This window comes from Humulus lupulus, chromosome 4, assembly GCF_963169125.1.
Source record: "Humulus lupulus chromosome 4, drHumLupu1.1, whole genome shotgun sequence".
In the NCBI taxonomy this organism is placed as follows: domain Eukaryota; kingdom Viridiplantae; phylum Streptophyta; class Magnoliopsida; order Rosales; family Cannabaceae; genus Humulus; species Humulus lupulus.
The window spans coordinates 178,191,425-178,215,449 of record NC_084796.1 but is presented as its reverse complement, the minus strand read 5'-3'; the positions used below and the strand labels follow the sequence as shown (position 1 = coordinate 178,215,449).

At 38.4% G+C, this 24,025-nt stretch overlaps 1 protein-coding gene across 11 annotated transcripts; it reads right to left on the bottom strand.

Annotated features, from left to right (window-relative positions):
- Positions 1–243: 243 nt before the first annotated feature.
- LOC133830993 (dynamin-related protein 3A-like) lies at positions 244–13,867 on the bottom strand. 11 transcript variants are annotated; one of them, XR_009892331.1, is made up of 23 exons: positions 13,225–13,866; positions 11,681–11,963; positions 11,544–11,572; positions 11,277–11,428; positions 11,039–11,090; positions 10,886–10,945; positions 10,492–10,605; positions 10,145–10,193; positions 9,898–10,007; positions 9,247–9,339; positions 9,016–9,108; positions 8,796–8,933; positions 3,849–3,962; positions 3,652–3,747; positions 3,433–3,475; positions 2,636–2,787; positions 2,383–2,529; positions 1,804–1,856; positions 1,568–1,667; positions 1,060–1,166; positions 917–949; positions 776–820; positions 244–653 (listed from the first exon to the last, which is right to left on the bottom strand). XR_009892331.1 is itself a non-coding variant. In XM_062261144.1 (22 exons), the coding sequence occupies exons 1-21, from the start codon at positions 13,591–13,593 to the stop codon at positions 816–818; spliced, it is 2,502 nt and encodes an 833-aa protein (XP_062117128.1). In that variant the 5' UTR covers positions 13,594–13,867; the 3' UTR covers positions 244–653; positions 776–815. The 11 variants fall into 11 exon arrangements, 5 of the variants coding, with proteins under 5 accessions (XP_062117128.1, XP_062117130.1, XP_062117127.1 ...); XR_009892330.1 differs by having other exon boundaries at positions 776–949; positions 13,225–13,865; XM_062261144.1 differs by having other exon boundaries at positions 917–1,166; positions 13,225–13,867.
- Between the last annotated feature and the right edge of the window lie 10,158 nt (positions 13,868–24,025).

The window sequence follows — 24,025 nt, the reverse complement described above, 5'->3', positions numbered from 1 at the left end:
GAGAATAGTGGCAAGCTCATTTTGGATGATGATCGGAAACAACAATCATCAAAATGGAATTTGGGAATTTCTTCTCTTAGGGAAAAAGAATTCCTCGTACTAAAATAATAGTCTTAAACTAAGAATTTCGAGAACCAGACAATAGAGTCCAATCTCAAAAAAAAAAAACGCCCAAACATGGTCCGGTCCCGTCTCTTGGCCCAACCTAACAAACGGACCATTAATGTCCATTGGATCCCAAAATGTTGATAACCGAAATTGTTAAATGAACTAGTTATAAAATTCATCAAAAATTGAACACCCAAATTCGGAGAGACTAGGGACCTTTCAGAAAGAAACAAAACAACAAACTCACTACCACTATGGCCATCGTCATTGCTTTATCAACCTTTATAGTTCCTTGTGATGATACTTGTGTATTTTAGAGATGACACTTTCAATGCTGAATATAATCAATAAAATTACACTATTTTGCAGTCTGCATTATGGCAAAACACAAACACCATGGAGAGCACAGGACAATCGAGGCGAGGCCGGAAAAAAAAATGTCAAAAACATTATATCTGAAAAACTGTTTCAAGGTGACCAATTGGAAGAGGTAAAGAAAACTGGGGAGGGGGGAATTATCTGCTCCCTGTTATTCTTCTCGGAGCCTAGTGAAAAAAAATATATCAGCCTATATTATATGAAAAAAAACCGCAAAAGGAAAGGATAGAAAGACAAACAACCCAAATATCTGGGTCGCACAAATCCAGTTGGAAGAAAATTTGAATACCCCAAGAAAACACTGGGAATGGCGGGATCCCAATTGCCTTCTAAGCTGCAAAGAGCAATTGAATAAATGTAATGTGTAATGATTTCCACGTGAGCTTCTAGTTCCAACTAAACAATCATGGATCAACAGTTGGATAGAGACCTGGCATGGGAAGGCGTCCACTGCCATTAGAATCTGCAACACCATAAAAGGGTGAGTGAAGCTCCCCAGAGTGTGATGATTTTCTGGACTTTGTGTTTTTAGGAGATGCTGTATAAGAATCATTAGAACTGCTAGTAGTATACATTGATGATATAGGCAGTCCACTCCTTGGTAACCCTGTTGTATCACCACCTCCCAAGCTGTAACCCTTCTCAACTGTTTCGGCTTCCAAAGGCAACTCATCCAATGTCTGCCCAAAAACGTAAAACGTTGATATCATCCCTCATTATCATGGTGTATTGACTCAAAACAAGGATTGGTAATAGATAAAATAATGCTAAGATGGAAATTCAGTGACAGAATATCAGTATTACAGACCAAGTCACAGAATTCTGGCCAACACTTTTATCGCCAAAACAAAAATGGGAAAGGAAAAAAAAGTACAGTTAAAGCTGTAGAAACATTGAAAAAGGTTGAGAAAGAAATAAGACAAAGTTATATAAAATATGACAGGCCACAGGTTAATTTAAAACATTCAAGGTTGCTGTGATCAGAAAGTTGGTAATAGATGCACAGTAGTTGATAAATAGATATTGCAATAAAGTTCCTAATACACTGAAACTGTAAATATAATAAGACCAGAAAACCTACCCGAAATGCTTGTTGAAGAGCCCGGAGTGTATCCCTGGTGCGCTTTCTCTTTGATGCTACTTCGTCAGGTTCTCGCAACATCTCTTCTAACAGATTCTCTCTGTTCAGGATAAAAAAGCAATCAAAAGTCAAGAAAATAGCACAACTTAACGTTAAAAAGATATTAAGAGTAGTTTGTTTAAAAAGATTTTAAGAATTGATATATTGCTTGCTTGTTTCTTAATCTAAAATGGAACCTGTAAAGCTTCCTAATGAAGACATTGTGCAGCTCGCGCTTTGTATGGTTTACCTAGATATATAAAAATCAAGAAAGTCATTAGAAGGGATGCGTGAGATTCAGGCAACTTTTTAGTATCATTGTTAAGACAGTTGTTGAGACTACAACACATACCCACACGGTAGAGTAAAAATAAGCCATGAATTATACACATAAAATAAACAATTTAACATGTACTATATGCAAGATAAATATGTTGAAAATATAGAAGAAATGAAACTAAAATGTGTGCAAAATAGTTTGATACATATGCATATACAAGCATGGATCTAAAATTACGAATACAACAAGAAACACAAGGTTTGCAGAGGAAAGGATTTAAACAAAACAAATAGTACTGCCTAGAGACACGGCAAAATTCTATATATTAAAAGCTGGTTTGATTCCACGCCATATGATTGACAAAAAATAAAAACAGATTTCCGCCTGGAATCCAGCAAATCCAGACTACCAATCTTGCGAGTTTCAATAATATGACAATAGCTGCAGAAAAGAATAATATGACTGAGCTGGAAAATACACAAAAAGATATTGTTACCAGGAAATGCATGATTGCTTTAGGTACAAAGTCTTCAATATTCTTCCTAACGATGTCATAGTACGATCTCAACAACAGTTTGGTGACTGCAATTTCAATAGACTCCTGCTCTGAATGGGTTTCTGAAGGCCTCAAGACAGTTGGGGGCTTAACAGGGAAAAAAGGAAGAATTTAACTTTTATAAACAGAAAAAAAAAAAAAAATTCTTACAGAAGAACATTAGTGAAGTCAAGTTGGAAGCTAGAGGCAATACCTCTCTTAGGTGGATCATTGATAAGGCTTGCTCCATGTTGTGAATAGGCTCATTGAATGGTTTGTTTGTTGTGCTCTCTCTAACAGGTGCACTGCGGCTTTCACCTCCACCAAAAATAGATGAAATACCCCAAGTTGAACTGCTAGCGTTTCCTGAAATTATCAATAGAAGAATCAGATACTACTAGGATCCCAGTTTCACTCAAGATGTACAATTTATACAATAAAGAAAGATGAGACACTGCCTATACAATAAAAAAAGTCCATAGAAATTCTAGACAGAAAAGAGAAAAGAGCAAGTATAAATATCCATCACAAAGACTCATCAACACTGTTTTTGATTTATTCTAACCACACCAATTATGTCAGGTAAACAAAGTAATGGCCACTAATATATATTCCATTTGATGTTTATCCACATACATATACTAAATCTTTGTTCGGTAAATTGCATGTTGACAGAAAAAAAAAATACTTTTGTACAACAATAGTTCACGCAATACTGCTGCTTGACATAATATAGGGCCTCTTTAACATGACTTTATAAGCTCTTTTTCTTTTTCGTTTTTTTTTTTTTTTTTGTGATTTGAAAATTATTATAAAATAGACTATCCATATATTAACCAAATAAATAAATAAACTTTTACTTTTCTACTTCGACTGCGTAAAAGTAAAAGTAAAAGCAAAAGCAAAAGCAAACATGCCCATAGTTTGTTACAAAGTGTGAAAATATATATATATATACATATATATACACATAATTAAAATACCTTATTAAATTATAATGTAATATCTTACCGGCTGCAACTTTTTCACTATCAGGTGCTGGTCGAACACCCTGCTAGTCAAACATAAATCAGACTAATTAGTGGGGACCAATAGCAAACTAATCTGATAATATAATTGTGAATACAATTGAAACCTACATACATGATGGCAGCAACTAGAGATATGTATCATGCAAATTGGGGAGAGAGACTGCAATTCTGTTTACCAACAGAAAAAAATTAACACTACCTGTTCAGACACAATCCCATTCGCTTGTCTGGCAAGAATTGCTCGAGATTTCAGACTTCTTTCAGATGTCGGTGCCTTATCAGGTTCCACACCATCCTGATTGATGAAAAATGTAGGAAGAGGGAGCAAAAAGCTTAAAAACAACAATATGCAAACACACATTGCTCATAATTACTATGAATAAGGGGTACATATACCTTCGGCCTACCAATAGGCAGTGTTACCCGAGAGGACTTGACCTGTTGCAAGGCAACCTCAACAGCCTTACTCCCACCAATAAAGTTTGGATGTGAAGTATTTATGTAGTCCATCTGCAAATTAGTTACTAATAATGTTAACAACCAAATTTTTAGCAATATAGATTAGAATGGAAAGCTTATATTTGCTAAAAGCCTACAACGTCCAACAGCATTAGTAACATTAAATCCTTTGCAGTAAACCTATAGAAGCAGACACTAGATCAGTATATAGGGAATAACATTAAATCCTTTGCAAAGGAAGTTGACTAATATCAACGATGTAACTTTTTAATACTATAATGCTAAAGCTAATACCTCATAAAAAAAAACTCAAAGAAGATCATAACAAACTAATTGTTAAAACAACACACAATTCTATCATAACAGAAGACCAGGACAAAGACTTTACAAAACTTAAGGAAAGCCATAAAAAACTAATTGGATTTAAAACATTTGCAGTAGATCTTGAATCTAATATTCTCAAAATCCCCAATTTAAATAGTTATACAGGTGGAAAATGTATTGCAGTCATAAGGGAGTCTTTTAAAGTAAAAAAAACAAAATTTTAAGTAACTATAAAGAATCCTACAACCAAGAGACTAGCGCTGCTGCAACTATAAGGATGAAGGACTATGACAAAGGTCTTTCAGTATAGTAGACAAAATACAAACAACCCCATAATACCAATGAAAGATGACCAATCATGTTTGAAACAATATGAGTTACCGTTGATAGCCAACACATTTTTCTTTGTTCTTATAACTTGGTTGTTTAAAACAATATGATTACTGTTAAAAGGCCAATAAGGATTATATTTCTCCTTTCCTTTGCAGAAGAACCCAACTTTAAAGCATAATTACTTTTATGTACCATTACCTCAAAAATATCAATTTATTAGTTTTAAAGTGGAAAATAAATTAAATTTTAATTAATATTTTCATAAATTTATTGTAATATATTTTTTTAATTGAAAATATTAATTTAATTTAATTTATATTTAATTTCCAAGAAATAATTTGCATTTGGACATTAATAAAAAGATAGAAGAAAGAAAAAGTTAAAATTGAAAATGACATTTTTTGAAGTAATATTGCCAGGCCCGTTTGGCCCAAGCCCAGCAAGCTACCACTGCCAGCACGCCAAGTGGTGCCCCTCCGCGTGCCAGCTATCCGCAAGCTCCTCCAGCAGCCTTCGACCCACGAGCGACCCGGCCCCTCGACCCGACGACCCGCGCCTCACCCAGCCTCCCCAGCAGCCCTTGCCTGCTTCAGCATTCAGCAACCCGTTTGACCCGACCCGGTTCGGCCTTCTCTTCCCAAGCCAGCGCCCACGTGGCATGCTCCCATTGGCTGGGAATGGGTTAAACCCACCAGCCCGCTCCCCTATGCATTTTGGGTCTTGCGCCTTTCCTTTTTGAGCCTCATGTTTTTGTGGTATTTTGGAAAAAATAAAAAATAACCATTCACCAAAATAACTTTGTTAATATTAATAATAAGATTTGATTTTTCAAAATCATATTTTATTATTAATATTTCAAATTTATTGTGTAACTCTCATTTGTTGTTTAATTTCCTTTTAATCTTTTTCTCCCTCTATAAATAGAAACTCTTTCTATCACATATGTATGTAAATTTTAGAGTAAAGAAACTATAGCAAAATTTCTACTCACTTTCTTCTCATATTTTCTTCTTAGAATTTTATGAGAATCATGAGCATAATTGTAACGACCCAAATTTACTATTAAGGCTTAAGGGCCTTGATTAGTGTGTCGGGAGGCCATAACTGAATTATGAGTGATTTAAATGACTAAATGCATGCTTATATGACTAATTGGATAAATGTGATGCATGACTATGTGTACTAGTATGCATGTAGGCCCTGATTAGGTTATAAGGACATATTCATAATTTTGGCCCATTAACGGTATAAATGTGAATATCTGTGATAAATTGTTGAGACCACATTATTATGTGGATATATCTGCAACTTGAGACTCAAGGCGATCCTAGTGAGCGGTCTAGCGAAAAAGTCACGGTGGGAATTTATACCCGGCTCGGGGTGAGTCTGGGGGTATTTCGGAGAATTTAGAAAATATATTGGAGATTATTTGATATTGAGAAATATAATTGGTGATTAGTTAGGTGTTGGGATGTAAGCGGTAATTAATAGACACTTGAGAAATTAGTGGAAATTGGGAGTATTGATCAAAATGCCCCTAGAATGATTTACAGGTTTAGTTATTATTGGGAGGGCAATATGATCATTTGGTTTATAAGGGATAAGTGTTATACTGCTTTATGACTTAGTGGAATGTTTAGAAACCGAGGGAAGCTGAAAGAGAAAGGGAAAAGACAAAAAGGGAAAGAAGGAAAATAGAACACTTGGGGCTTACCCTCTTCTCTCTATCAGTTTATCATTTTCTTGCACCATTTCTTGTGAATTCTTGGAGCTGTGGTTCAGAGAGGGATTAGGTCAAGTTTAGCACTTGAGGTTCTTGGTGAAACTAGGAGTTCTACTGAAATTCAGTCCAATTGAGGTAAGTTTCAAGGTTTTCTTTAGTTTCTGAGTTTTATTGGCATGGATTTCAGAAACTTGGTTTTGGTGGAAATTAAGGGAGATAAATTAGAAACTTGATTTCAGGAGCTGATGAGCTTAGGGCTGGAAGGATACTAAAGATAACATAAGGTCGAATTCCCCACTTGAGGTAAGAAATTATGAGCTTGAACACTTGAATTATGGACTGTTCTGGCTCTCTTTTGTTGGGTTTTTGAGCTTCATGCTCAAACATGGCTTTTTCTTTGTTTTGGGGTGCATGTGGCTAAGTTCTAAATGGTTGGGTTGTGTGGGGTGAGATATAGATGATGGTAGGCTCATTTTGGAGTATAGTTGTGGTTTGGAAGAGCTTTGGTGGGTTTTGGTTCGAGGAAGTTCGAAGGAGACAAATCTGGGAAGAGCAGTGTTGTAACTAGCGCTGTAGCGCTAGTCTTTGGGCGCTACAGCGCTAGGCCTGGGCTGTTTGGGCGTTTTGGCTCTGTTGTAGCGCTATAGCGCCCACTTTAGGGCGTTGTAGCGCTACCCTGTCTACAGAAGGGGATTTTTGGATTATTTCTTAGGGTTTTTGGCCGGGGGCTCGGGGTTTGATTCCACCACCCCGTTTGGTGGAATTAGGGCTCCCCGAGGGCTCGGGATTAGTCCCGAGGTTAGGTTTTGGAATTGAAGTTTGGTAATGGTTCTAACTTATGACTGTGACTAGGTGTACGCTAGGGCTCGGAAGGGATCGTGCTTGAGGGTTGTCATCATTGATCAAAGCTACCGGAATTCAAAGGTAAGAAAACTGCACCCGATTACGTAATTATGTTGGGACTAAGAGCTCCCTATATCTGTATGATGTCATAGATGGTATTATGTCATAGGACATGTGATAAACGGTATAAGGGTGCTGGAATCAATATTTGCACACAGGGCGCAGCTCGGTCACTGGTAGCTGAGAACAACTTGATATTCACTGAGCTCGGTTTAAACAGGCCGGAGTCAGTGGGATAAATAGGGAGTGCGACCTAAGGGCGTCAACCCTAGTTGTTATTTGTAAAATGGTTATTAATGTTAATTGATAAGCTTGGTATGTTGAATGCCTAATTATATGGTTGTTCTGGACTGTTAAGTATATGGCTATACTGTATGAATTATCTGATTGTTTGATTGATGATTGTGCTCTATTATTGTGTTTTCTCACTGGGCCTTGGCTCACAGGTGCTACGTGGTGCAGGTAAAGGCAAGGGTAAAGTGGACTAGTCCTGAGTGAGAGAGCTTTGAGGTTGAATGTACATAGTCAGCTGATCGGCCGCCACGGGCGAGGAGTGGTACAGGACGGGAAAACCTAAATGTCTGTTTTGAGTGGCTAGTAGCTGTACCTATAACCTTAAATTTTGTAAACTGTCTTTTAAACGCTATTTCTTTTGGGATCCCATGTACCAAAATGTTTAAATATATGAAATGCAACTTTTGTGACCAAAATCTTTTAACCCTAGTTCAATTATAGTTTCAATAATACGTTTCTAACTAAATAACTTGATTAGCAAGTCTGACACTTTTATAAATACACAGTGTAACGGTCTTGGCTATCTAGGACGTTACAACAATGTTCTAATCTTCCTAGGAAGGCTAGGAATGATTCCATATGCTACTGATGTTATTTTGTTACTTTGATTTACTATATTCTTAATGTAATGTATTTGAGTTATTTATGTTCTTTCACCCCATCACTATTTTGTTATTTTTATTTACTTGTGCTAATAGTATATAGAATTAGTCATGCTCTTTCTATGTACTTCTAATTAGTAAAAGTAATATCGATACATAATTTTATGTCTAATCTTCTACTGCATTATTGCCCTTGGGTATTTTGTCATTTTTAAATTTTTAATAAGATTAATATTGTGCTTTTAAAGTAAAGAGCTTTATAACTCAAATGGACTTTTGTTAGAAAAAAATGTAGACTGTTAGATTTTCCAAGTATATGTTGGAAAGTTAACTATTTACTTGTCTATTTTTGTAAATTAAGTAACTAAGTAACCAAACAAGCATATAGATAATTCTTGAAACATTTCTATTTCTCAAACTCTTGATTACACCTTACTTTTATTTCACTTGTCTCATTTTATCATTTCATCAAAAAGACAACACCAAAATCTCAAACCTCTTTTCATTTAGAATTTTATTTATTTCTTGTTACTAACTTTTTGTGTTATTTTCTACTAATCTTTTGGTTTTAGGTTACCTCCTTATGGATCAACCGTCCGATTTTACTACAACTACCGCTTAGCGGTTGTCACGATTTGGGCATTAAACACACCCAACGATGCAGCCAGACAATTCAAAATCTGCTTATGTAATATAAAAGCATACCTCCATCTCAATTATGTGTCCAATCATTGTCTCCGAAGGCTCTAAGCCTTCTCGCAAGAAGTTTCCTATGACTTCATCCATGTGCTTTCTCAAAATAGGGAATCGTTGCAACTCATTTACTAAGCAACGATGACTAATCTGAAAAAAAAAAAATTGTTAGTTGAAAATCAAACCAAAGATGTACGGAAGTACAGAGACAATTTGTGTGGAAGTGGATAACCTTCATCAACTCATCATATATGAACCTGGCACACTGAAGACTTGGATCTAACAAACGAGCGATTTGCCTCCTAATAAGTACTTCAAAAGGCACCTATACATACAAAGGTCAACATTAACAAAATGCTCAAACAGCACCTAATATCTTAATTTAGAGGATGGCAAAGAAAATAACAGAGATTTTAAATTACTGGAAAAGACCAAACAGAAGAGGAAAACAAAAAAGACGTACTTCTGGTACAAACAATGCAGATTTAGGGCCAGTTGCATTCTGAATGGCAGTTCGAATGTCATCATCAGTCAAGTCCTCACATGGATCCACCTCCTGCACAACAGGTCAAATCACATCAAGACAATTTGTCATCTGCAGAACCAGAATTAGTATTATTTACCATACAAATTAAAGCCAGAATCCTAATTTTGTTTTGTTCTGGATTAAGATTTATATGTACCCTACAGATCTAAATCTAAAATACCAACAATATTACAGTTCAATCCTAAATCAAAGGAAGAAGTTGATTTCATAATTTTCTTTAAAAGTGAAGCTGCATACAGTTTGGAGGATTTCTGGATATAAAAAAAAATGCATTATTTGAAATTAGTTTGGCAAAAAGTTAATACTTGTCCAACATTTTTGTGTATGCACTTCTAGAAATATTTTGCCAAATTAATGTATGTGCTACCTCCTCCCACCCAACCTACCCCAAAAAAAAAATAAAGGAATAGAGGTAAAATAAAAAACCAATTATCACGTTCTTCTAGAAATTTAAATAAATAAACCCTGTATGATGACTGCACCGTACAATAGTTGAAATGAAAATCCAATAGAATGCAAATAATTCAACAAACAGTATAAATGTGCAGGTATTTTGAGTATACTAACCTCTAAACTTTTAACAAATATTGACTGAAATATATAGTGAATTCTTGCTCCACCTGACAGCTCAGATGTTGACATTTCCTCATTTTTCCCTTCCACCATTGAAGAAAATGCTGTAGTTAACAGGAAAAGAATGAGACATCATTCATGAACTTAAGATGGAGAGCAGACAGTGCACCGTACAAAGTCATGAACAAGATACAGGACTCATAAGGAAGCTAAATAAAATAATCAGGTAAACTCAACCTACCTTCAGAATACTTCGAAAGAATGTTCAGGAGAAGAGCTCCCTGACCAGCCTATCAATAATAATACAGTGGTAAGTAAATATATTGCAAGTAATCACATCTCTTTTAAGTTAGTTAAATAATAAAAACTTCAGATAAAGCAAAAAAATAATCTTCCAACCTATTGAAGACAAACTGAAAACAAGCAACTAAAGCAACAAATACTGAAGCAGCTACTACAACCACATAATGCCTAATCAAGATACAGCACCCTAAATCATAGACATAAAATTAATATGGTGGACCATGCAAAGATCTCAAAGAAGAAAATAGGAACCAATTTCAATTGGCAAAGATCTCAACGACATACTTTTGATTCTGTGATTTCTCCATAACTAGCATGCTCTTTGGCAACTGCAACCAAAGCAGAGCTGATGCGTGACTTGAGTTCAGGGAGTACTTTCTTAATATGTTGCACTAGAATCTGCGAACAAATTATAAAGATAGGTTCAAGTAAATGAATGGTATCTGCAAAAGGAACTATAAAATTCTGGAAATAAGGCATCAATAAGCTAGTTCGTGTTTATGACAATAAGTTATCAAGGAATATGCTTATAATGAAATGTAAATAATGGTTCTTTAATTATAAAAAAAAAAAATTTGTTACTACATACACATGGAACAATAGCAGCAGTCAACATCTGCTACTAATATTTTACTTGTTCCATAAGACTCAACAATGACTAGCTGCCAAAATCTTCTACCTGGTTCAACTTCTTTGCCAATTGAGGGACACCACAACGATCAGTTAGACCATTATATACCTGCATAAGAGAAATATAAAATACTATACGAGGGACTTTCTCAAAAATTTCATACAAAGAAATTATCACAACTTCAGAAAATTATAACCATACAGGACGGCTGCGGAAAAACTTTTCTTCAGCAACAAGTGCATCCTTAATACTCCTGTTAAGCAAAATATCCTGTTTTAAAAAGTACATTGAAAAATTCAATTTGATTCTTAGCAACTACTAATATAATAGCAACTTTGCAATCAACAAGTAAAATGTACATTTATAAAATGCATGGGATTTAAAAGCTAGGAAAGAAAAGGAAGAACTATTAGTGACAGTCTTCCTGAAGAAAAAACACCAATCTCTTTTTTGTTCCAACTTGCAATTTCCAATGAAGATAAAGATTACCTCCTGACTACGATTCACAACCCCTACATAACCAAGTTTTAGGGGAATCACTTTTCCAAGCAACAGATTCCGGGCATCAGTACCTCTGTCCATGATGTCCAACTGTGATCACAAGATAAGAAAACAAGAAAGTCAGAACCTCATCACAATTAATTTACAGCTTCCAAACATTAAGAGCACATTACAACTTCGAAAGAATGCTAGTAATTACACACACCTTTGTGATTACACCTATGGTTCTCAAACCTGCAAAAAGAAAGTATAAAAATTAAAGTAAATAATAACAGCAATAATAATAAGATAGCCACCATCAAATATCAATTTACAATCTCCTCATTTAAAACCAATACTTACCATCAGGATCAGCGATTCCAGCAACCTGAAGAGCATCTGAATTTGCCAAATCAGAATTTGCAGGTGTAACAGCCAAAATTAAACAGGTATCAATTTTGATATAAGACATAATCATTGTTCTGATTCGTGCTTCAATGTCAGTTGGCTGGTCACCAACAGGAACCTTCGTTATACCAGGCAGATCCACCAGGGTGATATCAAGAACATTTGGCGAAAATATCTTCAAGCGAATCTGTTTGTCTGATACACCTTTGTTTCCTCCTGCTTCTCTATCCGTCTCAGCCTGTACCAAAAAAAATATATCAATAAATAAAAGGAAACTATTTCAGATGTCCAATAGCACTTCTATCTATGTTCATACATGAAAAGGGCAAGCCTACTAATGATACATTTATGTTACGACGACAATAACATCATTAAACCCTAGTATAAACCAGAAAGTCACTAAGAAAGAAATCTGGGGACCAGAAATAGCTAAAGTTGGTAGCACTCAAGTTTTACTTTTTTTCCTTTTCTTTTTGAAACAAAAGCTTGTATAAGATGAGGGTGTAACTGAAAATTGCTGATTTCAAGAAGTAATGTTTCATCTCTTTCCTCAACTTTTTTTTTCTCTCTACAAATTCATAAGCTAAGGATGTTATTACTTATATAATACTTCAAGTTTCAGGGTATTGATATTCCCTAGTTTACATTTCAACTTTATGGCTGATCATTTCTATTTAAGAAGAACGCATTTCAAGTTTCAATACCGAGGCCATCAACAGACCATGCCAATGCAAATTTTCAATAGCAAATTACTTGTAAAAATTACCAAAAATGAATCCTTACAAATTGTGAATGACTTATCAAATGACCAGCAGTTTGTTAGAACAGATGAGTGTGTTAAGCATATCTTTTCTGAGTAGTGATTAACATATAAGGAGGTAAAATCAATAAAAATGTTAGACACGAAACAATCAAGGAAAAAAAATATATAATAAATAAAAAGGTTAACTAGGCTATGGTTGCTCTGCATATCAAACAATTCTCACAACAGAATTTCAAGGTTATACCTTTGAAACGAAACAGACAGAATTTACTCTATAATGAATAAATATACAATTACATGGGTGTAAGAAAGCTGATTATTTAGATAATGCAAATGAAAATCTATTTGAATATATAATAGGATAGTACAAATCTCAAATGCAGATTAATTAACCTATCACAATGACATTATCTTTAATCCCCAAGGAGCATGTTTTTTCATAAGAAAAATTCATTCTAAAAACATTACTACAACTAGAAAATAATCAAAATTCGAGTATTTCATACACCCTAGAAATGAAGCCCGCATTACCCATTTATCCTTTTTATGAATCCCATATTATCCCATTTTTCGTTTTCTGATATTATGTTCTTCCGCTGAACTTTATCCCATTTTCTCTTGAATAAATCCACATTCTTGGCAATTCTACTAAGTCAAATTCATAGACAACCTATTCAATTTATTCAAATATTCCACAAATCTCCAAAAACAGGAAAATTACTTAATCGTTCCAAACCTGAATTTCCCTCCGAATTTCGGAGAAATCGTGAAAACGCTTCCCAGGCAAGTGGAGGAACTCCCCATACTCGTCATCGGTTCCATCAGCGTTCTTCTTGGTCTGGAGAAGCTGAAGAACGAGAGGTCGGCGCGTACAGATATCAGAGCCCCTGGGAAGAAAGTCCCGGCCAACAAGAGCCTCAAGAACGCTCGACTTTCCGCTACTTTGGCTTCCGACGACAGCGACCTGGGGGAGCTGGATGCTGGATTGGCTCCCAAGCTGAGCGAAGATATCCTGAAGCTTGTTCACTATAGGGATCACGGAGGTTCCCAAAGGTGCCGCCGACGACGAAGACGGCGGATGCGATGCTGCGGCCTCGTCCGCCATGATGGAAGGATCACTCCTTTGGGGTTTTTGAATCGTAGAGAGAAACTTGGAGAGACAGAGAAGAGGAGTTTGATTGAATGTATGTATGTAATTGGAGTGAGTTGTGGGGGTTCGATTGATTGAATGAGATGGACTTGGATACACGATGGGTGCGCAGGGTGGTTAAGCTACGCACCAGAGCTGGGAAAGAGAATAATTTTTACAGGTTCAAATCGAAGTTTTTTTTTAATTACAAACACCACGATACTCTAGAAGCCGCTAGAACTCAATCGACTCGGCTGGCTATACCGACTCAGCTGCTGCTGCTTCTTTTTTTTTTTCTTTCTTTTGACACTAGAGATTAAAGTGAACAATTGCGACTAATATAATAAAGAGATGTTATTGAAAATTAGATAATAGAGCTTTAATATCTGTCAAAGTTACACCCAATTTCATTCTAATAAATATTGTTACTCCTATGGGCCAAATCCACAAAACCAAAATAAGAATATGAAGACACTTCATTAATTGGGAGTTTTAGAGTTTGAGCCCAATTCAACGCCACTAGAAAGAACTTCTAACGAAGAAACCATTAGTACTGTAAAAACCAACTAGAGGTATATAGATGGGAATGGCGTACTAATGTTGAATTAATTGATTAAATGTCGACTATGTGCCATATAAGAGTTATGTGATAATATGGATTTAAATGTATGTTTATGTGTATTAAATATGCATATGGATCCATTCTCGATAATAAGGGCATATCTGTAATATTAGCCAATTACGGGCATAAATGTGATTATATGTGTGTAAATGATTGAGACTGCATTATTATGTGGATATATTTGCAGTATATGGCTTGAGGCGATCCTAGTGAGCGGATTAGCATAATAGTCACAGCAGGATTTAATACCTGGCTCGGGATGAGCCTAGGAGTATTTTGGGAAGTTTAATGTATATTTGGGATTTATTGAGTAATGGGTAAGTATTTGATAATTAATTTGACATGTCAGGATTAATTGAGAATTGGTAGGATGACTCGAGGAATTAGCGGGAATCGGGGTTAATGACCATTTTGCCCCTAAGGGCAAATAGGAGGCTAGGTTAGTATAAGGGGCATTTCGGTCATTTTAAATAAAGGGATATAGATGGGAAGAGTTAGACATAGGCTGGAATAATTAGAATTGGGTGGAAACTTCTCAAACTCTCTCTCCCTCCCTCTTACACGTTCTCTCACTCTCTTTCTCCCTTTAGGAATGTTTTGAAGCTGAGGGAATTTCTGAAGGAAAAGGCAGTGTGTAACGCCCTGGGTAACCAAGACCGTTACACTGTGTAGTTAAAATAGTGCAAAACTTGCTAATCAAGTCATTCAAACAAAATGTGAATCTATCGTCATCAACGGATTAGGAATAAAAGATTTTAGTCATAAACAGGTTATTTTCATGAAAAACGACAGTTTAATACATGGAAACTCAAAACAGGGTTAGATGACAAATTTACAAAAATACCAGAAGTTATAAATAACCCAGGCCACTCTAATGGCAAAATACACATTTTAGGTTTCCGTCCCTATACAATCCCTCAATCGTGGCAGCCGAGCAGCTGACAATGTACACCTCGCCCCCAGAGCTCTCCAACTCATGGTTGATCCAATATACCCTTGCATTTACCTGCACCACGTAGCACCCGTGAGCCGAGGCCCAGCAAGAAAACATGATATCATAGCGAGATCAATATAAATAACCAGATGTTCCATAAAACGTAACCAAGCATTCAGCAATTCATAACATTTGCCCATTCAGTGATAACAATCGAAAAATCACAATTTGTCATCCAGATAATCAACATTTCATATTCATATTCAACAATTTATCACAACCATTACACAATATTCAGGGTCGGCGCCCTTAGGTCGCTCCCTCTGTTTAACCCACTGTCTTCGGCTCACTTAGGCCGCCCCCAGTGTTATACCCACTAACTCCGGCCAGCTTAACCGAGCTCAGTGATTAATAAGCTGTCCTCAGCTACCAGTGGCTGAGCCGCACCCTGTGCGCAAATATTGATTTCGGCACTCTTAGGTCATTTATCATATGTCCCTATGGCATAATACCACCTCATGACATCATATTCAAGTATAAGGAGCTCTTAGTCCCATTATATTCACATGGTTTATCACAATCACATAGCAATGCATACAAATACAGGGAGCACTTAGTCCCAACCTAACCACATAATCGGGTGCATTTTTCTTAGCTCTTGTTCGAGCGAGAAATACGTTAGGAACGACCATTGAGAACGATCGATCCTTTGATCCCTTAGCAGTCACCTAGTCATAACCAAATATGGAATCTAATTAATGAAGACATCAATAAATGGGTCTTAACCTAAACCTCACTCTCGGGGCCCCGAATTGTACCCAAACGGTGAGTAGATTCGATCCCAAGCCTTAAGGATTGAAACCTCGAGCCAAAAACCCTTAAAAACACCCAAAATATGCATCTGAGAAAATAGAGTAACGCTACCCCCCTAGCGCCCTAGCGCTACAACCAGGGACATTTTGCCCTGGCTAGCGCTGTAGCGCTACCCTTTGGGCGCTGTAGCACTAGGAACAGGCAGACATGGCCCTGATTCTTCCTCCTTCGAATCCTCCATTTCCAACCTAATTCAAAAGCTTCCAAACACCATTTAAACCCCGAATTAAACCCAAATACCATATATACTAGTCCTAGGCATCATAAACTAACCAAGCTTTGCCAAAAACCCCATTGAATACTCAACTTTCAAACCCAAAATCTCAACTGAACTCACTAATAAAATGGAGCAGAAAACCAGAGTTCTAATGGTTATAATCTTACCTCAAGCTCGGTATGAACTCCTCCTCAATGATGGAACAATACCCTAGATCCTCAACACTTGATTCCCCAGCTTAATTCCTCAAAAGAAGCTTCAAAATTGAAGAAGAAAAGGAGAAGAAATGGCAGTCGGTTGAAGCAAGAGGAGGTGCTCTGTTTTCTTAAATCTTCTACAGCTTTCTAGTTTTAAGTATTGATATATATCCTTAAAGGTAAAAAGACCTAAATGCCCTCAAGTTTAATTTAAGTCCTTAATAGCCACCAAGGGCAAAATTGTCCTTTCGCACCTATCTTGTTAACCAAAATTAACACCCTCCAATTCTCGTTATTCTCAATATTCTCGAGTACAAATAATTCATATCTCGTTACCCCTTAACTCCCGGCAACACTCTAATCACCAAATTACCCCAGGCCTCACCCCGAGCCCCAATCTTAATCCCATCATGACCAAACCGCTAACTTATACTCAAAGATCGTCTCATGCCGAACAGCTCGAACGAATCCACATTATAATGTGGCCTCAACAATAGCTTACCAAAATGCATACAATTATACAATTACGCCCTCAACGGGCCAAATTACCAAAATGCCCTCATAACAAAATATACACCCATATGCATGCATTCATCATCATATAATAATATGATCCACATAACACATGCATATAATCATATAATGGCACAAAAAATAAATTATGGCCCTCCCGGCCTCCTAGTCAAGGTCCTAAACCTTATTAGGATATTTGGGTCGTTACACAGTGGATTTAGCAGGGAATTCTAGGAAATTAAGCTGGGATTAGTGAAGTAATTGTTGTGGTTTCAGGCTATCAATTGAGGTAAATATTCTATCTTGTTTCTACTCGGAATTCAGACTGTTAGGTTGAGTTCATATTGGTTTTTGGATGTTAATTAAGTTCTGATTTGGGGTGTTAGTTTTAGAAGGTTTTAGGGTGAATTATTATGCCTAAACCATGTGGTTAAGGGTCCTAGACTCAGTTCTGGGTTTGATTGAAGGTTGTAAGGGATTTTTAGTTAAATTGAGTTAGGAAAGTGTTGGAGAAAGCCAGGGAATTCTGGGTTTACGGGGGCGCGTCGTAACCTAGTTCATGGGCACCGCAGCCCGCGTGCCCCAAAAGGCCCTGGGGGCTTGCTGTTTAGTAGGTACGCCGCAACCCTGAAGGGGCTAGTCGCAGCCCGCCTCCCCTTGGGACATGAGGCAGGCGTCTCTAACTTGGGGCGCACCGTGACCATTAGGGCCAGGTCGCGGCTCACCTAGGCAGCCCTAACTAGAATTGGTCTTAAGGCTCGGGGTGGCTTGGGGATCTAAACCTAAGCGCTCGGGATGATTTCCACTACTCGGATTAGTAAAAATCAAGGTCTCGGAGGCTCATATATTATTCCAAAACTTTTAACTAGTTTAGGATCTTAATGGTTATCCATTACCGCTTTGTGACTAGGTTATACCGCAAGGGCTCTGTAAGGCCCTGGTTACTCCAAGACTGTTACTGTGAACTTTAAATAGTGCTTAGCTCGCTAAACGAGTCATTTGGTTATAAACGTGCACCTAGGTGTTATTAATAGGCTAAGGTGAAAACTCTCGATCAAAAGGAAAGGATATATTTTATTTCAAACATAAAACTGTACATGGGCCCATAAGAATATTTACAAGTTATTTACAATCCAAAATGGTCATTACAATGTAAAAATTACAACCCGCCGACCTAAGCGGCAAAAATATAAGGTTAACCCCTAGTTCCCCTGAGAAACACCTTGGCCGTGGTGGTCAAGCGGCCACATATGTACGCATCGCCACCTAAGCTCTCCACTCAAGGTTGGGTGAGCTTTTCTTTCCCTTTACCTGCACCACATAGCACCTGTGAGCCAAGGCTCAGCAAGAAAACTCATTACTGCATGTATACAATATCAAGTGATGATTATGATAATCATACTGGGCTTGTAGCCCAAATCAGATAAGTGAATATCACTTCAAGATTCTAGTAATCATGCTAGGGCTTGTTGCCCTAATCACATGGTATCGAGATTCTAATAATCATGTTGGGGCGTATAGCCCTAATCAGATGAGTGACTGATGAGTAAGTCACGAATTTTGTTGACCCTCAAATTAGCCAACAACGTGGAGTCAAATATACGACAGGAAATGGCACGACGCTTGAAAATATAATCTAATGGAAAGGAAAAGACACCAGGAAATATAGTGGTTCGGCCCTAGTGATTGGTAATGACCTACGCCCACTTTATGATATTGTTATTATAGAATCCTAAAGTTGTGATCAAAGAACTAGGGTTCTTGAGTTTCACAGAATACAATCAGATGGTAACAACTCACCTTAGCTCCTTTTCTCTCAATTTTAAGCAAAAAAGCTAGAATGAATCCAAAAGTCCCTTCCTTGAGCTATTTCATGTGTATTTATAGGCTCAAGGAAGGTTACATATGATAACGTGTTTGATCTTATCCTCAATAACCGCGTATCAAGGATAATTATGAAGAAATATTCAAATGTAGTTAATATTAGATTACAACTTAAGAAGGAAATAAATCGGGCTTCACGACCAGACTGGTCGTGACAAAAATTAACACCGTCGAGCGGGTGCGCTTCTGGTCGATGGCCAAACAACACCTCTGCCTTTTAATTCCGCCACGTGTTAATCCATGTGTAAGTAATCTTTACCACGTCATCAGTGACCTTTTTTGGGTAAACATTTGCCCCCTAAGTTTATTTATTGCGACCAGTAATAAGTAAACTTAGGAAACTAACCTTTCGTATGCCCCACGAAATCTGTCAGAACCGCCCATGCCTTCTCGAAAAATGTGACCAATCATGTCTAATCAGGTCCTTTCAGTTTCCCAAGAGTGTGTCCGACGGCCATTCTACTTCCCCATACTTAGAAAAAAGTAACTCATGATTGCCTCTTTTAACGTGCCTTGGTCTTCATAAATAATCCTCAAGTTACCATTTTTACCTTTTACTTGCCTTTGCCTTCTTGAAGAACTCGTGCCCCAGAGCCCAGAAACTTTAAGACATTTATACTCGGACGCCCGATAGCTCTCATCTTTGGACTTCAATCTTTACCTGAGTAAGTTTTACGAACTTTCTTGTCCTTTTGGTTGCTATTCGAAACTGCCTTATGCGTGTTTTTATTTCTGAACCCCTTCATGTTCTTGGCCGAAAATATATGGGGATTGTTTGCATGTTGACAGATGAGTAATAGGGTAGTGAAATATTGTTTCGTATGAGTTAGGGGCCAGTTTGGTAGTCAAGATTGTAGATTTATGGCGTAAAATTGAAGTAAAAATTCTATTTTTAAGCTAGGTGAAAAACTGGGGTTTTCCCACCCCTTCGGAGTCGAAAAAGCTTTTTCTCAAAAAACTTTTTACTTCCGCTTTTCAATATGTTTTTCAAATTGCTCGTATAGAACTTAGTGTTTCTGTTAGAATGTTGTTGGTCGTATACGCGAGCAACGTTATTCCAACTTTCAACATAAGCTTTCAAGTTGTGCGTCTTATCTCCTCCTTTCTTTGTTCGCAGCTTTCATGCAAGATCCGTGGGGAGGAGAAAGACCCATCGACGACGACTTATTGGGTCAGCTGCTTGAGAACGAGGAGCAACCATCATCGCTAATACCTGACATTCCCTTTTCTCGTGCCACTTTAAACACTCCATCTGTCCTTATTCAAAATATGGCTCGAGCTAAAAGTACAGCCCAGAAAAAAAAGAAAACTCCCAATCCTTCAAATCAGCCTACTCCTCGGGCTGAAATTTCCTCGACCAGTGGTCGAGCAAAAAATATTCCTGACCCCAATATCCAAACTCATGCTCAGCCCCGAAATGCCATTCAACCAGATGTTGAGTGGTATGTAGTACTTGAGAGCTGAGTGACGATCAGGATGATCGCCAACTACATCAAGAAATATGGACTCACGGGGGTAACATTAGTTCGACCCAACCACGATCAACGGGCGAACCTGCCCGGAGGCACCTTCAGCGCCTGGTCGAGGTACCATATTGAGGCAGGGGTTACCTTGCCTCTTCATTCATTCTTCCAAGGGGTGGCCAACTATTTCAGAGTTGCCCCTTTTCAAATAACTCCCAATGGGTATAGAATGCTTGCTGCACTCTATATCCTTTACAGTCACAAAAAATGGCCCGTGCCAACTCCTCATGAGGTTAACTATTTGTTCGACCTCAAATCCAACCCCAACCAAGAAGGTACGGGATTCTTTCACTTTTGCCACCAAGAGTCTGGACGCACCTTCTTGACCGATACCACTCACATATCAAATGTGGGGAGGTACTACCAGGAGTATTTCCTTACGACCAACATGATCGCGAACAATTTGGCCTTTGCTCAAGGAGGTAAAACCTTTGTACTATTGGCTGTTGATCTTTATTTAGTGTTTCGTTCACATTTTCTTAGACTTTTAATGCCTTTCAGGCCCATGGCTGCGACCAGACCCCACTCCAGACATGGAGTTGAGATCAGCCCTCTTGGCCAGTATGACTGACGTGGAGAAAAGCGTCAAACATCTGGTCACAGAGGCTAACCTTAGGCTGGTCGGCCTTTTGGCCCCTCATCAGGACATGAGGGAGTCAACAGCGGGGAGTGCTACTGGCGAAGAAGTTCCCGAGCAGCACCCGGACGTGGAACAAACTCCTCCGAGGAGGGCCACTGGAGAAACAATCAGGGAACCTTCCAGTACCCCGCGGGCTGCCGCTCCCCCTGTCCCAAAGGGAAAAAGAAAGCCACCGAACCCCTTGAGCCCCTCAACGAATCTTCGGACGAGAACTGTACTGATCTCTCGCTCTTAGATAGCTTGTCAATTCCCTGTCACTTATTTGACAGGGATGGCAATTTTAAGTACGCGCCTAATTTAGATTCATCCTTCTTCATGCCAGAGAGTGAGTGTAAGACTAGTAGAGTTTATAATGTAGCGACCAGTAATGATAGCTCGGGTATTTCACTTACAATTTTTTCTGTTTCTTTTCCTGACATGACATATTTAATTGCTTATACTGTCTCACTGCTCGAATGTTTGCTTCTGTTTCAGATATGGACTCCGAGTGCGTGTTCGACTTATATAGCACCTCCGAGGCTCCCGTGGCTCCCTCGAGCAAAAAGAAAGCGAGCAAGAGGCATCCTGGGGAAAGCAGTAAAGTACCTCAGGCTAAGAAGCCTCGCACTGTTGGCCTCCTGGAGGATGGACCGTCAGCCAACGCAACTTCACCACGTTCTCCCCACGAGCAGCAGACTCCCCCTGCTCCTGTCGGTTCGACTCCATCTCCAGCAGCCCCAACTAACCAGACTCAGCAGGCCGGTCCTACTTCCACTAGGGGCGACATAACTAGTCGTGCCTTCAGATCGGTCAAGGACAGGGTCACAAAAATTGTAAAGCACGATCGCTATCGAGAGGTGATGGCTGTGACTGAGACAATGGATGTCGACCAGATCCTAACCCGCGCTTTAAGTGAATTTTCCAGTGTAAGTTATCTTTTTCTGTAGAGACGACTTCTTGTATACTTTACAGTCAGTCTAATCTTTTCTTTGTCCGCAGGCATTTCTAACCCTTACCGCCGGCCGGCTACGCTCGAGTACCATCACCGAGTAGTCTAAATCCTTGGAGCAACAACATGCTAACGAACTCAAAGCTGCCGAAGCGAAGTATGCTTAACAGCTTGCGGCGATGCTCAAGGAGAAGAACAAACTGGCTGAGGAGTTGAAGGAGAAGCAAAATTCTCTGGATAAAGCTGTCAAGCAGAGGGACCTGTTCAAAGATTCTAACTGCATTAACTACCGCGAGGCTAAAAAGCTCGAGCAGGAGTTCGTCGCGGGCAGACAGGAGACTACAACCTTGGAGGGCCGGATCGAGAAGCTTGAGAAAGCCAATGCCAGCAATTTGGAAAGGTACAAGAACGCCACAAGTAAGTGTTTTTATGACTTCTGGAAACACAACCAAGGGGCGGACTTCAGCTACCTTCCCGAGCGCGCAAGGCAAGCCAAGATAGCCCGCTGCGTGGCTCGACTGGCAGAAAAGGAGAGGGCAAGGGTACCTGCCTCGCCCAAAATCTCCTTGGCAACTGGCATGGACGGGATGGACAATGAAACTGCAGATGTCGTCGATCAGGGCCCCCTTCAAGATCCTCCAGCCCCTTAGTCTTTTTCTTTTAATATTTCAAGCACCCGACCTACGGGTCGCAATGTAAAGACATTAATTTTTTATTGCTGCATGGGCAGCTATTTTCCTTTTAATCAGACAATTACATCCGAGCAGTTCTGCTCGAGGTGTAAAGTAGTTCGTTTTTGATATTATAACACCTTTTTATTTTATTATAATATCTATTCGTATGACCGAACTTAGCATAGCACTTTGGTTTGATTTAACAAAATAACAAAATTTTGAAAAATACTCTAAGTACCCTAGCATGCTTTCACTTATTTTGCTCATGTTTTACATACCTTTTAATGATATGCTTTGCTTACTTGTAACTTATATGCCCCCCAAGTAATCGAGGAGCTTTAGGTCCTTGGTCACTTGCCTTAACTGGAACCTGTTCGAACATTACTGCTCGTAACAATATAATTAGGATTATAATACAACAAAACATACACGTAATGAGCAAGTACTTGTAATAAATACAATAATTGGCAAGAAATGGCTGGTTGCGCACAGTCCCTTATATTTCTCGTAATAAATGGATGAAACATGTCTGTACGAGTGATCAATAAGATCTTACACTTATAAGCGATCGATCACATAAAATGACCGACCCTTTTTCAAAACTTGTAAAAAGTAAAATTAATACAAGCCAATTCTTTAAGAAGAATTGTTTATTAGTAATACTTGCGCAGGTGTTCTCCATTCCAATATCGAGGAACGAGATCTCCGTTTTAAGCATGCAAGTTTATAGGTGCCTGGGTGAAGGACTTCGTCAATCTAGTATGACCCTTCTCAATTAGGTCCGAGTACTCCAACAGCTTGGTCACGGGTGTTTAGAAAAACTCTTCGGAGTACAAGATCTCCAACATTGAACTTTCTTTCTTGCACTTTAGAGTTGAAATACCGGGCGACCTTCTACTGGTACGCAGCTACTCGGAGTTGGGCTTGTTCATGTTTCTCATCGAATTGAGTCCAGGGATTCCATCAATAGCTGACTGTTCGAATCTTGATCGTACGTTATTCTGCGATGCGAAGGCGAATCTAACTCAACAGGCAACATAGCTTCATATCCATAAGTTAAAGAGAATGGAGTATGACCCGTTGCTATTCGGTGGGAAGTTCTGTACGACCAGAGTACTTCAAGCAATTATTCTGGCCATGCCCCCTTAGCTTCTTCTAGCCTTTTCTTCAGTGTATCCTTTAGTGTTTTGTTGACTGCTTCAACTTGTCCATTTGCTTGGGGATGAGTGACTGAAGAGAAGCTCTTGATAATACCATGTCGCTCGCAGAAATTCATGAATAGATCACTGTCAAACTGGGTGCCATTATCCGAGATGATCTTCCTTGGCAATCCATAGCGACAAATGATGTTTTTGATCACAAAATCTAGCACCTTCTTGGTCGCTATGGTTGCCAGCGGTTCA